General features: G+C 39.6%; 1 protein-coding gene across 7 annotated transcripts in view; it reads right to left on the bottom strand.

The window, feature by feature from the left end:
• LOC125461272 (receptor-type tyrosine-protein phosphatase T) overlaps positions 1-16990 on the bottom strand; it is a 1279761-nt gene that overhangs the window by 330799 nt on the left and 931972 nt on the right. For all 7 annotated transcript variants that reach the window (XM_048549829.2, XM_048549830.2, XM_048549831.2 and 4 more), the window contains one exon: positions 10669-10942. In XM_048549829.2, coding sequence (XP_048405786.1) covers positions 10669-10942 — 274 coding nt within the window. The remainder of the gene's footprint in view (positions 1-10668; positions 10943-16990) is intronic.

Genomic DNA, 16990 nt, shown 5'->3' with positions numbered 1-16990 from the left:
TTTAATTACCTGCTGCGCCTGCAATCCTACTTTTAGTGATTCATGCACAAGGACACCAAATCCCTCTGCATAGCAGCGTGCTGCAATATTTTACCATTTAAAACATAGTCCATTTTGCTGTTATTCCCACCAGAATGGATGACCTCACACTGATCAACATTGTACTCCATCTGCCAGACCTTTGACCACTCACTTAGACTATCTATATCCCTCTGCAGACTTTCAGTGTCTTCTGCACACTTTGCTCTACCACTCACCTTAGTGTCATTTGCAAATTTTGACACACAACATCTCGTCCCCAACTCCAAATCATCTGTGTAAATTGTAAACAAATTGTAAGCATTGACTGGTAGGAAAGGAAATTGCTTAATAATGAGGTGGGATGTGCAGTTAATGAGTTTGAAAATCAATAGTTTCCCTTCATAGGCACCTCACTGCTGGACAGTGAGAATCTTGTCTCAAAATCTAGAACTTGGTTGGAAATCGGGCTAATTGTTCCTGAAATTGAGAGGCCTGAATGGGCTTTTTTTCACGCAATTCTCCTCAATTTCTCATCATAGTCATTCAGGACCCTATAGAATTCCAAACATTAATCCTGTTTCTCTCCAATGATGATGTCTGGCCAGCTGAATTTTTCCAGTTTTTTTTGTCTAGATATTAGATACTTAAAGCAAAAGGTGGCTCAGAAGATCTGATGCCCACTGCAATGTGCTCTGCAGAAGGATTTTATATAATAGTAACCGTCTGCATCTTGCTCAATTGCGGGTTGGAGAGACTACAGCTAGAAGAGGTAGGTGTAAAATAAGTGCAGCATGCAATGAGTAACTGTTTGGTGAGACTGAAAGTGGGCGACAGAATTGTCTGAAAAGGCAGATTGTACAATGTGTAAGTGCTGATTTAATTGCTCAACAATTCAGGTGATATGCTATGTCTGTTGAACATTAAAACAAATCTCTCTCACCAATCAGAAATGAATGTGGCTTCGAATGTTTCTGCCAATGTGATCTATTTGAACGAGAACTTAAGCAACTTAAAAATTTAAATGTCTGGGGCTATCTGTGAAACCTCTGCAAACCGATTTACAGAGCTTTCTGCTGAGTGTGGAATACATTCTAAAAGCATGCGTAAAGCACGTTTGTTTTCCTCAGATAAGGAACGTAGTGGAATTAGTCAAAGTTGCTCAACCTTAACTGTGTTAGTCTGAAATATATTAAGTCTTTTATTTTTGTGGAACAGCTTAAAGTTTTGTAACAAAATGAAAGGAAGAATTAAGGGCAGCAATGTTAACAGGATGGCTGGAAGATACTGAGAAGGGCTAAGTGCATTTTGCTGTCTCCATGTTGTTACTTTGTTGTCATCTTAATACATCTTTGATATGCTGTAATTTATTGAAGGCACACCTTGAATGTAGGCTTCAAAGAAAATATCAGAAGTGTGAGATTCTGCACACAGTGCTGATATTGGAATTGTGAATTGTAATGCCTCATTAATGATAAGATCCTGCAATGTTACAATTACGTGTGCGTACTCTGGTGTTTCAAGTGCCAAGATGAATTTGAAAGAAAAGTAGTTCAGTGTGGTGTACCCATTTCTCCATTTGGTACAACATTCTCTGCAAGGCAATACAGGCTTTAGAGTTTAGAATCTGGGTGGCAACTGAGCATCTACCTCGACGCTGGTGTGACAGCCAAGTGTCATGTGGGCTGGACTGCTGTATCTCCAAATATGGCCATGTTATTCTATCTCAAATGTTCCTTTTTTTTCTTTGGCAAGTATCAGTGATCTTTGTCTATTCTTTACAGCAGAAATAGGAGAGGGTTTTGCTCTCTGAGTCATCTCTTGAGCTGTTTGTCTGATTTGCATCTTCTCTCCTGTCAGATGTCTTTAAAGATATGGGGCCCTCAAAACTCTGTATCAGTCCCATTTGGTATACTCTGGTGCTTGGGAGGAATGGAGCATATGACAATACTGTGTCCTCAGTGTGTTCAGGTTCATTAGGAGGTGCTTGCTGATGATGAGATGTAGAGAAGAAGATGGATGCTAATGAGAGGCTGGAGAAGTCAAACATGAACAACTTGACCATACTGATAACCCAGTGTGGAGCAGGAGGAACACAGCAGGCCAGGCAGCATCAGAGGAGCAGGAAAGCTGACTTTTCGGGTCAGGACCATTTTCTTACTCCTTTGATGCCGCCTGGGCTGCTGTGTTTCTCCAGCTCCACACCGTGTAATCTCTGAAACCAGCATTGGCAGTTCTTACTATCTTGGACCATACTGACATGTCTTTTCTCATAAACCTGTTCAGAGGTGCTACTGCACATCTCTGGAGGAAGTGGGATTCTTACCGGCCTTGGGTAGGGAAACTACTGCTGCACCTGCTACATACAGATTGAAGTGTTCAAATTGACTGCAGCTGCATGTGTAACTTGAAGGTGTCGGTGATAATCAATCACCTTGCTATTCCCAATAATGGTCTCACTGTTCCATTTATTTCCCAAGTCTCTAACTCCTCCTGGGTGAAAACCTCAATGTGAGATGGCACTCCCTCTTATTTTTTTTTATGTATCCTGAGAAATGGGTGTCACTGGTGAGGCCAGAACTCATTGACTATCCCAAATAACCATTGAGAAGGTGGAGCTGAAGAGAGCACTGTCTTGGATTACTGCAGTCCCTGGGGTGTAGATACATACTCAGAGCTGTCAGGAATGAAGTTTCAGGATTTTACCCCAGTGATGGTGAAAGAGTGGCAATATTGTTCTAAATCTGGATGGTGATGGCAGGGAATTCAGTGACAATAACACCATTGTATGTCAAGGGAAGAGGATTAGGTGCTAGTTTGCCAGAGATGGTCATTGCCTAGCACTGGCAAGTTAAGCAAGACATCAGTCCAAGCCTTAGTCTTGCTAAACATCATCGGGGCTACTTCAGAATCGGAGGGGTTGTGAATATTGTGAAGTCATTAGTAAACATCCTTACTTCAGACCTTATAATGCAGGGAAGATCAGCGGTAAACAGTTGAGTATCGTTGGGTCTAGGACATTACCCTGCGGAACTCCTGCAAAAATGTCCTGGAACTATGATGATTGGCCTTCAGTAACAACACTGTCCTTCTTTGTGCTAAGTCTAATTCCACCATTGGAGAGATTTCCCTCTGATTCCCATTGATTCCCATATTTCTGGGGCTCCCCATGTCATGCTCAGTCAAGTGATGCCTTGTTGATGGAAACAATCACTTTAACTTTCTCTCTGGAATTCAGCTATTTGTCCATTCTCAGAGAAAGGCTGTAATGTTGAACTGTTCTTGGCTTTCTCCACAAGGACAAAGTAAATGTGTGTTAGGAGTGAGGCCAGAAGTGCCTTGATATGATTTTACGATTTGTGATGAGGAATGTTTTATCGTGGCTATATTACTCTCCATGCTGAAAAAGGGAGGAAGAGAATTGAGTCCAGATGCAATATAAAAGATGGACAAAGAAAAAGCATCTGTACTTGTCATGTAAGGTCACTTTATACCTTTTACACTGAGCCCAGGTGATGGAGTGATACTTATAGAACCACTTTGCTCTGCATTTCCAACCAGACTTTCTTTACGAGACTATGGAACTTTGTTTTTTCATCTGCAGGAAAAGCACATCACTTCCAGTACATAGAACATTACAGCATAGCGCAGGCCCTTCGGCCCTCGATGTTGTGCCGACCTGCCATACCGATCTCAAGCCCATCTAACCTACACTATTCCATGTACGTCCATATACCTGTCCAATGATGACTTAAATGTACCTAAAGTTGGCGAATCTACTACCGTTGCAGGCAAAGCGTTCCATTCCCTTACTACTCTCTGAGTAAAGAAACCACCTCTGACATCTGTCCTATATCTTTCACCCCTCAATTTAAAGCTATGCCCCCTCGTGCTCGCCGTCACCATCCTAGGAAAAAGGCTCTCCCTATCCACCCTATCTAACCCTCTGATTATTTTATATGCCTCAATACTGACCAGCATCAAAAACTCCTGCAACAACTGTTCACCTCCTCTTGCAAGCATTTCCCAAATGCGGTCTAATGGAATGCAACTTTATCTCGGAGTAGGAATGCATGGTGACTGGTATATCTGTAGGCAGTAACATAACATGGCCCATTTAACTTCAGTGGAATGGAACATTGGTAGAAGATGCAGCCTGTATGATAACACTTTTTTATATGACTGACCAAATTAATTTCTGTTGTAATGAATATTTGAGATGAAAACTGTGTTAAGATTTAACAAGATTCAAAGAATACTACTTTCCCTTAAGATTTATATTAATCAATTAAATATGCCACAAATCATCCGTCCAAAATTATGTGACATAATGGGTTGGGCAACCTGAGGCTAGCACAATTAGCTGCCCACTGATCACATTTTAATGAGACCTAACAGTAAAAATCAGCCAAGCTTCTTGCTAATGACATGTTTCAAATGTAAAATCCACACTGCATTCCCAGCTCCAGCCAATATTCTTGGTCTCAGTTCCACTAACCCCAATACTCCTGTTAATCTCTATAGTCTTTCATAGTCAGGCAAACATATTGAGTTACCTCCACAATTTCTCAAATCTATCGATGGTGAAAGTCAGTTAGGGCTGGTGATACAATGAGTAGTATTGAATGGGTTGACTGTATTATGCTTGGAGCAATTTCCTTTTCCATTCGAGTCATTGGGGAAAGAGGACCAGGCAGAATGTAAAGCTGGCAGTTGAAGTTTTATTCTCCATTTTACCCTTCTGCCTATCATTCATCACCTCTCTCCCATTCTTTGGAAGTATTTTTCATGTTTTCCCATTGAGGCATGCATGGAACTTGATTGTTCTCACTGTGAAGACTGTTTAGATTCACTACTGACAAAATCTAGATACTGTTGAATCACGGATATGACAAAAGGAGCACAAAGGATTGAAAAACAGTATGAGAGAAATGTACTCCTAAAATCAAAGTGGTAATAGTTAAATAACAAGAAGATTAATAGGTAAACATATTGATAAATATGACAAACAATTAAAGAACCACTTTGGAAAGCAAAAGTTAAAGCAGAACTTATTGTAATTACGGGTATTATGTATTTATTCACATTAAACAACTGCACTAGGTAGACAGGAGAACACAACATAGAGTCTTGTGATGCTGCCAAAATGAAAGGCAATATCTAAAAGGATATCCTGATAACCAAAGGAGTAAACTGCTCCAAAGATGGAAAACACAAGTGAAAATTCTGGGAATCAAGAAAAACACAGCAAATTTGACATTTATTGGCAAATGGCTTAAGACATGCCTTCAACATTTTGTAAGGAAAACATTGCTAATGTTTCTTGACTAACTTTGCCTTATTGCCATAAACTTTTTTGTGCTTCAGAGCCAGTCTCAAACCTGGTTTAATTCATTCAAGAACTTTTGCTACCCTCTTCTTTCAGTTTAGACAAATATCAGAAAAAAAATCAATCCACGAATTGTGTCCTGAGATCAATTCTTGATATTTTTCAACACTTGTTCATGGCCTAGAGTGTTGTGCCATGTCCTGAATTATAATTAATTTTTTTTCTCCTGTGTGAAACTTAATCTATAATCTTCCAAACAGTCATTTTTTTTCTTTAGAACTCATTTTATTAATGGTGTAGCAAGATTTCATGTTAATAATGTGAATGCATGGTGCAGTGTTCAGTGTTTCAATTATTGTGTTTAATTATGTGAGTCAATTCATTATTGGTGCTGACTGCACTTGGTTAAGCCCAGGTGCGGGCTCAAGAAAAGTAAACAAACAGTTATTAGAGCTGGAAACCAGAGTTGAAGCATGAAATATACATTTTAAAACCCTTTAAATAAATCCCTTTACCTAACTAGTGTCAACTCTCCACAGTTATTAAATGTGAAATATTCAACGTATCAGAAGACTACACAGTAAATTAGTACATTACTTTTTCAAATGCAGAAAGACACAAATTTGCAGGATGAAAGTGTCCCCTCTTCCATTCTCCATCACACCAGAGAAGGGAAGAAATGCAATATCCTTTACATCCTATGTGAAAATTAAAACAAGTCTTCAAAATGTTAGGATTGAGGAACACTGGGATAAAGTTTACAGTTTCAGCCAAAGTTTATGAAACAGGGAAGAATATCAGGAAATTCAGTTTAGAGTTTAGGCTGTCCCATTCATTTTCTTATCCCATTAACTGCAATTGACAAGGATGTTGAACCAATGGCAGACAAGCAGTGTTCCTGGAAGTAAATCAAAGAGTGGGTTCTGCAGCAGTGGGATCACACCCTGTATTGTTGTCACAGTAACAGACATCTTATTCTGTAGCTGGCAAACATCACTTAACCTACACAATCAAAACGGAAGTTGCTGGAAAAACTCAGCAGATCTGGCAGCATCTGTGAAGAGAAATCAAAGTTAATGTTTGGGGTCTGGTGACCTTTCCTCAGAACCCTTATCACTTAATCTACAATTGATAAATATTAAAAGCAGGAAATAAAGTCACAGAATTTCCATTAATAGTGAAAAGCCAGACTTGAAATGAGCAGAGGCTAGAAAGACTATAACACTACAGCCCTGATTGTCAAATCTGTGCTTCTGCGAAGCGAGAAATGTTTGATTGGTGAAATTACTTTCAGGTACTAAAAGACAACCAAATCAGCCTTTTTGTTTTCCAGGATGGGCAATGTCTTCGTTCAAAGCATTTCTAAAAAAAACACAATTTGTTGCAGGAAACAGCAAGATAACAATTCATTAATTTCAGGCATTTATTACAAATTGATAGCCTGCTGACTGCATTAACCATAGAAAAAGGTTAATGGTACATGAAACATTGCAGGGGATAAAATAGCAAAGGTGAAAGAATTGACTTAGTCATGCTGATGAGTTTCCCTTCTGTGTAATTTCCATCGATTGACTGGCTCAGATCTTTTGTGATGCTGAAATCACTTTGAGGTGTGTTACTTTACTCCTAACTTCCTGCACTCTTCATTCCTGAGTCTCTTGCTACTGGCTCTCACAGAATTGTGGGTGTACAACTCCATGAAGAACTTCACTGCAGCACTGGAGAGTTGGGATACACCCCCCCACCCACCCTTTATGCAGCACTTTACATGACCAGCGTGAATGTTTGCAAAAGAGTTTATGATTAAAGAAGTGAATAAGCAGCACAATAGTGTGGCTAGGTGGGTAAAGTAAGTAGCTGATTGGTCAGAGCGGCAGGTGAGTAGGATAGGTGAGTCAGTAAGAAGATCAGGGATCCTTGGGCTGTGCCATGAGATGTTGTCCCATTTGGACTTATCAGGTTATTTGGATGGAGTAGTCAGATGGTGGGAGCTGGTCAGGTGTTACCAGGGTTATGGTGGGGGCATTAGGTTGATATATCTGGCCAGTACTGTAATACATCTGGCTAAGACGGTGGTCAGGTGGTGGAGGTGAGCCATATCTGGTCGGGTGGGTTAAGGAAATTAGACGGCTAAGGGATTATCAGTGAGAGTGTCTGGAGTCTCAGTTGAATAATTAACCAGGAGATAGACTAAGATTTTCCTGGCTAACATTTCCTGAGTTTTATCTAGGTAAGCCTGCAAAACAGCCTGAGGTCTTCAATTCCAGCTCAGAGTTGGATATTTTTGCAAAAGATCTCAGGGAGTCGTGGAATTGTTTATTGGAAGCTCAAACTTCCCGGGTATTTTCTTCAGTGGTCAGGGCACTATGACTTCTACAGAGTCCTGATATGCATCTGCAACAAGAGACCAGAACATCTTAACCTTGGTGCTGTGGGATTATTAATCTAGACGCCTGGGCTGATGTCAGAGATATCTTGTCGGGGGTGGGGTGCGGGGGGCGGAATTTAAACTGAGTAAAATCAGAAGAAAATTATTGTAAAGCTAGTATTGGTAATGACGGCCATTACTGGTCATCACAATGGTGGCACTACCATCCATGTACCTGATTGTCTTAAAAACACAGCCAATTAACGAGTGTCTTTTAAGGAAGGAAATCTGCTGTCCCTACTCCAAATGGATCCAGACCCAGTGACATGCAGCTGACTCTTCATTCCATCCAAAATGATCTAGCCATCTTTTGACAAAACTAGCTGGGAGTCCAGTCATGGCAAAGCCACAATAAGAATTGTCATTCCTGCAAAGTCTCCCTCATTAACATCTGCTAACTTGTCACTAATGTTGGCAGACCAGTCCCACAGATTAGGTAAGAAGCAGGCTAACATTGTCATAAACACACAATTACATATATTTCAACCAGATTTTTTTTCTTCCAACTGGACAGGCCTAGTAGAGATGGGTGTAATATGGAATATAGCATGGAAGATGTGGCCCTGCACATCCTCAAATTGACTCTGGAGTCTATGAAATCAGATAATATTTGGTCAAAAGGAAACCTCCTGCTAATTAATACCTATTGCCCCTCCCCAGTTGATGAATCAATGTCCCTCCATATTGAACATTTAGTGGAATAAACACTGATGGTAGCAAAAAGTCAGAATGTATTTTGGTTGGTGGGTGGGTTCGGTGGATAGACTTCAATGTCTCTCCACTAATAACTGAATGAATGGAGTCCTGAAAGATATATCTGCCAGACTGGGCCTGTGGCAGGTGGTAAAGGAACCAACACAAGAGAAAACCTCCTTGGCCTCATCCTCACGAATGTTCCTGTCACAATACACCTGTCGATGACTGAATTTGTAGGAATGACCACGCAGTCTTTGGTGAGAGGAAGTTCCATCTTACACTGAGGATGTGCTCCATCGTGTTTTGGGCATTACCACCATGATAAATGGATTGAAGTCAAACCAGATTTTTGACCACTAAAATCTGGGCATCTATGATAATGTAACAAAGTGTGGAGCTGGATGAACACAGGGCTTAATGATTAAGGGCTTAAGGATGAATTTCGGGCTTAGACCCTTCATCAGATGGGTCTAGGCCCAAAACGTCAGCTTTTGTGCTCCTGAGATGCTGCTTGGCCTGCTGTGTTCATCCAGCTCCACACTTTGTTATCTTGGATTCTCCAGCATCTGCACTTCCCATTATCCATGATAATGTTGTAGGTCTTCAACAACGATCGAATTCTATTCAATCATTACCTGTAACTTCACAGTCTGACATACCCCCCCTCAATCTACTATTTCCATTAAGTCAGGGTATCAACTCTGATTCAGTGATCACAGGAGAATATGCCAGGAGCAGCACTGCATAAAAATGGGGTTATAGCACAGGACAACATGCAAATTAAATAGTGGAGGCAGCATGCAATAGACAGAGTTAAGTGATCAGACAACAACAGATTAGATCAAAGCTCAGCTGCCCTGTTATATCAAGTCATGAATGGTTGTGGTAAAGTGGAAAGCTTATTTGAGGAGACTCCAAGAGGAGCCTTATCTTTACCAATAATAGAATGCAGCGTATGAGTACAAAGGGCAAGTTGGACTATCCTCAGTCAAAAGCACTAAGTTGATATTTCATTACAGCCTCTACTTGAAGTTACTACTATTACAGACTCCACAAAACCATTCCATTAACTTTAAAACACAAGTCACAAGTGTTGAAATAATTTCTGCATAATGTGTGCCACTTTGAAAATTCACTTCCTACACTAATGGCACACCATAGCTACAATGAATAACTACTGTAAGACACACCATAGGAACTTGCCAAGTCTCTTTCAACCGCACCTCCAAAACATACAAGCTTTCTCACCTCAAAGTACATGGGCATAAGAATCATGGGAATGCCATTACCTGTGAGTTCCCCTCTATGGCACAGACCATTCAGGCTAGGAATGATATCATCATTCTTTCACATGTTCAAAATGCTGACATGTTTCATTTAGTAGCATCCTGGATGCACCTACAACACAAACTGCTTCAGCTCAAGAAACTGCCTCAACACTACGTTGCAGAGGGCAGTTAACAGACTGGTATTAATTGCTGGCATTGAGAGTGATGTCATGAATGGAAAAAGAGAAAATGAAAATTTCTCTTGGAGCCAGTTAATTTTGAACCCTTCTTCTTGCGTATTTCTTCGAGTGTATTCGAGCTTGTGTACATTGTTTTTTTTCAATGACAAAGGCAGTAATTACTACTTTCACTGTTTGGGCAGTAATCTGGTAGAAATGAATCACCTGTCTGCTTTGGAACTCTCCTGATTTGCTTCTGAATGGTTCGAGCTAGATAAAAATCAGCTGGGCTTTACAATGGGTAGGCGATTAAGCTTGCCAGATCATTGCTCAGAAAATAGAGATGAAAATTAGTCTTCAAATTGCCCATTTACTGTATGAAACAATGTCATATTCTTTAAATCGATGCTTATCATTGAAGAAGCATAATCTTGTTAAATTCCACTCTATATACGTTTTATTAATTGTCTTGTATGATTATTCCTACAGCAAAATTTTGCCATATTCAGGAGCAGACACTTTAATTAACCTTACAGATAACTTGCCGAATTTAGTTCAAAATATGGATACCATGGCCAAAGTGAAATTTATAAGTAGACGACAAGTGTTTAAGCTGCTTTAGAAATTTTGAATTTTATTTTCTCTGAATACTGGAACTGTTGTAGATGATAATCTACATTCCAAATGTTCAGTGGTGTGAAATGAGCATTTCTGATATATTCCTACTTCTCAGTATCAAATAGTACCTACCCCATTAGCTTGGCTGAGTGCTTGAAAATATATGCTGTAGCTTTTCAGTGGGGACAACGGCGGATTCCAATAGCCATTGTACGTTTTGTTATCTCCAACGGTAAATGGCTGAGTCATAGGAAGGTTCACAGGTCTCAGCTCTGCAGCAGTGTAATGTTGTGAATCAAATACAGAAGCATTCTTGTAGCTGACTGGGACAGGAAAACAGTCAATCATATCTGCTGCTCTCCTGGCCTTTTGTAAGTGTTCTTCCTTAACAACCAGTTGATAGGCACTGTAAAAAAATCAGAACAAAATTGCATTTAAAATACTTGAAAGGGTGCAGAATTTTAGTTTGAATGTAATGTTGCAATTTACATATTGTTGCTAATATCTGACCAATAGCTTCAGTTCTGATTCCAGGTGGGGACTAATTATATTGGCTCTATCCTTGCTCACTTTGGCTCCTGTAATCCCAACAGTTCCCATTTAAAAGTCTGATCCCTTTGTTAATTTTCTTGCACAATTCCATCCTTTTTTTCAACCCCTTCTCAGTTTTCATTCTTCTCTGTTATTATAACTCTCCAAGTTAGACAACCAGCATATAAATAGTGGCTGATGGTGGCAGGGAGAGAGGGCAACTAATCAAGGATTTCTTGCAGCACTTTGACCTGCTCCTCTTTGCCTGCAAGAAAACCCTAGAAAGTTAATGTAATAAACCTTGACTTTTTGTAGTGTCTTTTGGCTTTCAGTAATTTTTTTTCCCCTAATTGATTTGGTGCTTTGCTGGTCTTCCAAAACCAGGGCTATGTTGCTTTTGACATCATTGGACTCTGACTTGCCCGTGTAAAATGGACCCCTGCCTGCCTGTGATGCCCTCTGTGTGCCTGATTTAAAAGTTACAATAATGTGTGGGGTGGAGGAGTGGAGATTGGAGTGGTATTTTTTGGCACGGGGGTAGGACATCACATACCTAACCAAACCCATCACTGTTATCATTTCTAATTAGAGTCATGGTTAAATTTGAACCATTCCACTCCAGAAGTCTAACAGTGCCTTACTTCGGAGTTAATGTAATCCCAATCCTGGTTTAAGTAGGAAAATTAATTGTCAATGCAAGGGAAAATAATTTATATCAACTCTGAACTGAGCATAATTATACCTTTTAAAAGATATTTAGACAGGTTCATGGATAATAAGGATTCAGATAGATATGGGACAAATGAAGGCAAATAGGCCCAGACCTGGTCGGCATGGATGAGTAGGGCTGAAGGGTCTGTTTCTGTGCTGTATGGTTCTATGACTCTAAACTTGCACGATAAATGCATTTATGAAAAATATTTATTCTGCTAGAACAATGCAAGATATGATAGAACAAAGTAAAATTTTGAAAGATATCAGGCTGATTAATTAGAAGCAGATGTTTTCAGTCATTCGGGTATCAAAAATAAGAGCCAGTCAATGTAAAGTTTGTGATAAAAGTTTACAATGCAAATTAACTGAAGTGATTTGGAATAAAAGGCATGAAAATTGTCTTGATAGAGATCCCGAAGGCTGTAGAATTCACTTCAGGGCATCAACGCTGCAAGTATTCAGGGTTTGTTGGGATAGATGGATGAAGGAACAGAGGTGGAGGATTGATTTAACAAATTAGTTATTTGTGATTAAGGACTAATTGCTCAAATGTAAAATGAATAAGCTGAAACATTGGTTAGGTGAAATAGCTTATTGTATTGTTCGAACTTCTATGTGCAGCAGATTCAAATAGAATTCAAGAACTGACAGTCTTACATTCAAAGGCAGCATTCACTTTTGTGAAGAACATTTCAAATAGAAGTCTTGCATGATAATTTGAAGGACCATCAACTACATAGCTTTTGCAAGCCAAGCGTAACTGGAGGTGGAATCCTGGGCAGCCTATGGGGGTCTTGCCAACTGGCTGCTTAGCTGGTGTGACACCTGAGTGGACTCCTTTGGGAAGGCCTGATCTGCCATTTTAATGGTCAGCAGAAGGCTCTTCCCCCATGTCAGGACTCCAGGGCAGTAAGAGGTTGGCAGCTCTTCTGCTTGGTAGAGAGAGTTACCACTGCATGAACAGCAATCGCTGGGGGTCCAGTATTGTGGTGCAACCCAGGCGACAGGCAAGTAATGTTGGGAGGCATTTGCAGGCTCATGGTTAGAATGGTGCAGGAGGGGTCAGCAGCAAAGGGTGTGGTTAGGTCTAATCAGGCCCTGACTTCTGAAAGCTCAGTCCTCTAATCAGTCGCTGAGTGCTTTGGAAGGAGATGGCAAGCAGCCTGCATATGTTTACTTGTATTGTTTGTTGCATTGCTACAGGCTTCTGGCATTGCGTTAAAACCAGATACAGTGGAATGAGACCCTTAAGCCATTACGAATTGAAGCAGGACCAGAAAGCCAACTTTCATGCCTGGGAATAAACAAGGTGGAAGTGGGAAAGCATTATGGTGCTTATTTTTCAATTTCTCAACCAATTATATATCCTCACAGCCCTCAAATTTAACACTAGACAAGGAAGATGATTTTGGTCTGGGGGGTCCCTTGACAAATTTTTAATTGAATTTGCTGCAATATTCTAGGGGGATGCAATAGATTCAAATGTATTGTCACTGGGCTGAAAATCCAAAGATTCAGATAATGTTCTGGAGACCTGGGTTCAAACCCTGTCAATCTGAAGTCAACAAGAAAAAAAATCTGGAATTAAGAGTCTGGTGATAAAACCATTGTCTAATGTCAGAAAAACCCAGCTTGTTCACTAATACTTTTATGGAAGGAAACTTCCATCCTTACTTGGTCTTATCTATATTTGACTCCACACCCATAGCAATGTGGTTGACTTAACTGCCCTCTGGCCAATTATGGATGGGCAATAAATACTGGCCTGGCCAATGACACCTTCACCCCGGAAATGAATAAAAAATACATACGAGAGCAAATGTCAATCTCTTGTGCCTTTGGGAAGGTTTTGTTGAAACTTGTACACCACATAGGCATTTTTGTCATTGTGGCAATTGGTTTTGAATGATATGATGGAAGCGTACTTTGAATAATGTGACTACTTTGTTCTTACAATACAAATTGTATTTTGGACTGAGTTGAAGACCAAACACATCATAAATAACTTTCAAATATGATCAGGTGGGGGGAAGAGCATTCAATAGGATTGCTGATCAATTCAAGCATTTCCCATAGCCCCTTAAATATAAACATCAATTACATTTCATTAAGTTACTCATTGACAAGGAATTACAGAAAATATTACATTGCTTTCTTTCAAGAGATAACTCTAATCTAAAAATCTGAATAACAAAATAAATCAGATTTTACTTAATAATATAAAGCAGGTAAAAAAAGAGTCAAAATAAAGATTGCTTTCATTTAAAAAGATATCTATACAGACATACTGTGCGGGCAAATTGGATGCCGAGCAAGCATTGACCTGGTTGCTTAATATTCCTGAGATAATGAAATTCAAATATAAATGACTCAATTTAAATTGAGTTTGAATCAGAATTCTGAATGGGACATTAGTCCAAAATCTAATCAGTAAAATATAAGTTATGTAGAATGGAAATAATGTGTAGTTGTAAATGTTCTCTTTAGAGAGCTGTTTTTAGAGTCAACTAGTATAATTTCAATTGCACCATGTTGGGACCATTCTAAGCAGATGACTTTGAAACATTCACTGCTACCATTAAATGGAAAGCATCAACATTTTCATTCTTCTGACTTTAGCTTTCACCTTAATGCTTATCCTCTTATTAAACTGGGGTATAGTGCAGATAGCCTAAAAATACTTTAATTTGAGAGAATTAAGTTTCATCCTAATGGGTTATGCAGTCTAGAATTGGGGCATCATGTTACAGCTGTATATTACACTGGTAAAGCCACTTTTAGAGCTCTGCATACAATTCTGGTCACTCTGCTATTGGAAGGTTGTTATTAAACTGGAAAGGGGACGGAAAAGATTTGTAAGAATGTTATTGGAACTGGAGGACTTCAGCTAAAGAGAAAGGCTGAATAGGTGATGACCTTTTATCCTCTGGAATGGAGATGGCTAAGGCAGGGCCTTACAGAGATTTATAAAATCATGAGAGGCATATTACCATATGTAAAAGACATTTGGACAGGTACATGAATAGGAAAGGTTTCGAGGGCGATGGGTCAAACACAGGGACTAGTTCAGTTTGGGATACCTGCAATAGGGTTGGACCAAATGGGCTGTTTATATGCTGTATGACCATAAGTTGAGAATTTTTTTTAAAAAAGTAGTCTATTTATTACAAGCAACTCACTATACATAAAGATCAATTCATGTGTGGTATGTTTACACTATTTACTTAGAAACAAAGAAAATATAAGAAATAGGCTATTCAGCCCTTTCAGTCTGCTCCACCATTCATTACAATCATGTCCAATCATCTAACTCAATATTCCAGGTATGGTTTCACTGAGGCCCTGTATAACAGCAGCAAGACATTGCTGCTTGGCATTGATTGATTAGATTAATATTGAGTCCTAAGCGTATCATTAAAGAAGCCATAGAAAACAACTAGGACCAAGATAGCCACTTGTCAATCTCCTTTTACTTATACTGTTTTAGCTGTGTTCCAGGAGGCTCCTAAAGATACACTTCCCATGAATCTGGGTCAGGAGGATTAAGGAGTTAACTGCTTAAATTAAATTTGTTAATTTCTCCACTCTGTTGGTGAAAATGCATTGCCATAAATAAAATGCAGTCACAACCAAGACTTACTTTTTTTGCAGAGTCAAGACTCCTAATAAGTATGCCCTACAACTCTTAAGGTTTTGGTGTTATTACATGGACCTAAAACTGGAGGCTTTTGATACATTTCAATGATCACAATATTATTCAAATTATAATGAATGCAAATAACAGCATCATGTTAGTTGAGGAGAAGATTAGTATACAATTAAGTTGCAACTTGAGTAATGAAACAGTAATAAATCGTCTAAAATCTATCATAACCATCTGTTTCTTTCTCCATCAAATGTTTAGTTTTCTCTTAAATGTGTCCATATGGTTCACTTCAACCACTCCATGGCATTTCCACCACTCTTTGTATCAGGGCATTTCTTCGGAATTGCCTACTGGATTTTTTGGTGACTATCACATATTGATGGTCTCAAGATGTGCTGTTCCCAACATGAGAAAACATTTTTTCTGTATTCACCCTGTCAAAACCTTTTATAGTTTTTTTAAAAAAAAGACATTTATTAGGTCAGCACTCAGCATTTTTTCAAGCGAATCAAGACTCAACCTATCAATACTTCCCTGAATTAATACACGTGCATTTCTGTTAATTTTCCATGCAATGTCTCCACTAACTCTGTACGACATTATGATATGGCGCTCAAAACTGCATGGAGTAGACGAAGTGTGGTCTAACCAAAGTTCAGTGCAGTTTTATCCTTTATCAAGGATAGCAAAGATGATTCTCGATAGGAGTGAGAGAGACAGGGTAGTTGTCATGGGGGACTTCAACTTTCCAAATATTGACTGGGAACACTATAGTTCGAGTACTATAGATGGGTCAGTTTTTGTCCAGTGTGTGCAGGAGGGCTTCCTGACACAGTATGTAGATAGGCCAACAAGGGGCGAAGCCACATTAGGTTTGGTACTGGGTAATGAGCCTGGCCAGGTGTTAAATTTGGAAGTAGGTGAGCACTTTGGTGATAGCGATCACAAATCTGTTATGTTTACTTTAGTGATGGAAAGGGATAGGTGTATACCACTGGGCAAGGGTTATAGCTGGGGGAAAGGCAATTAGGATGAGATTAGGCAAGATTTAGGGAGCATAGGATGGGGAAGGAAACTGCAGGGGATGGGCACATTAGAAATGTGGACCTTATTCAAGGAAAAGCTCCTGTGTGTCCTAGATAAATATGCACCTGTCAGGCAGGGAGGAAGCTGTAGAGCGCAGGAGCCATGGTTTATGAAGGAAGTGGAATCTCTGGTCAAGATGAAGAAGAATGCTTATGTCCAACTTTAAGTACATTTAAGTCGTCATTGGACAAGCATATGGACGTACATGGAATAGTGTAGGTTAGATAGGCTTCAGATCGGTATGACAGGTCGGCACAACATCGAGGGCCAAAGGGCCTGTACTGTGCTGTAATGTTCTATGTTCTATGTTATGTTTAATCGAACTTGTCGATTTTTCAGTTCCATCGCTTTTGAAATAGCTTGTATTTGGTTTACATGTGGCTTTGCCAACCTGTGAGGCAGGTGATAAAGTTTTTCAAAAACTTAACTCACAATAGAGCTCAGAGAGAGCCTTTACCAGCTTGCTGCTGCCCTTTT

The sequence above is a fragment of the Stegostoma tigrinum genome, chromosome 19 (assembly GCF_030684315.1).
Source record: "Stegostoma tigrinum isolate sSteTig4 chromosome 19, sSteTig4.hap1, whole genome shotgun sequence".
NCBI lineage: Eukaryota > Metazoa > Chordata > Chondrichthyes > Orectolobiformes > Stegostomatidae > Stegostoma > Stegostoma tigrinum.
Note: the sequence above shows the minus strand (reverse complement) of the source record. Positions and strands in the feature narration are given on the sequence as shown.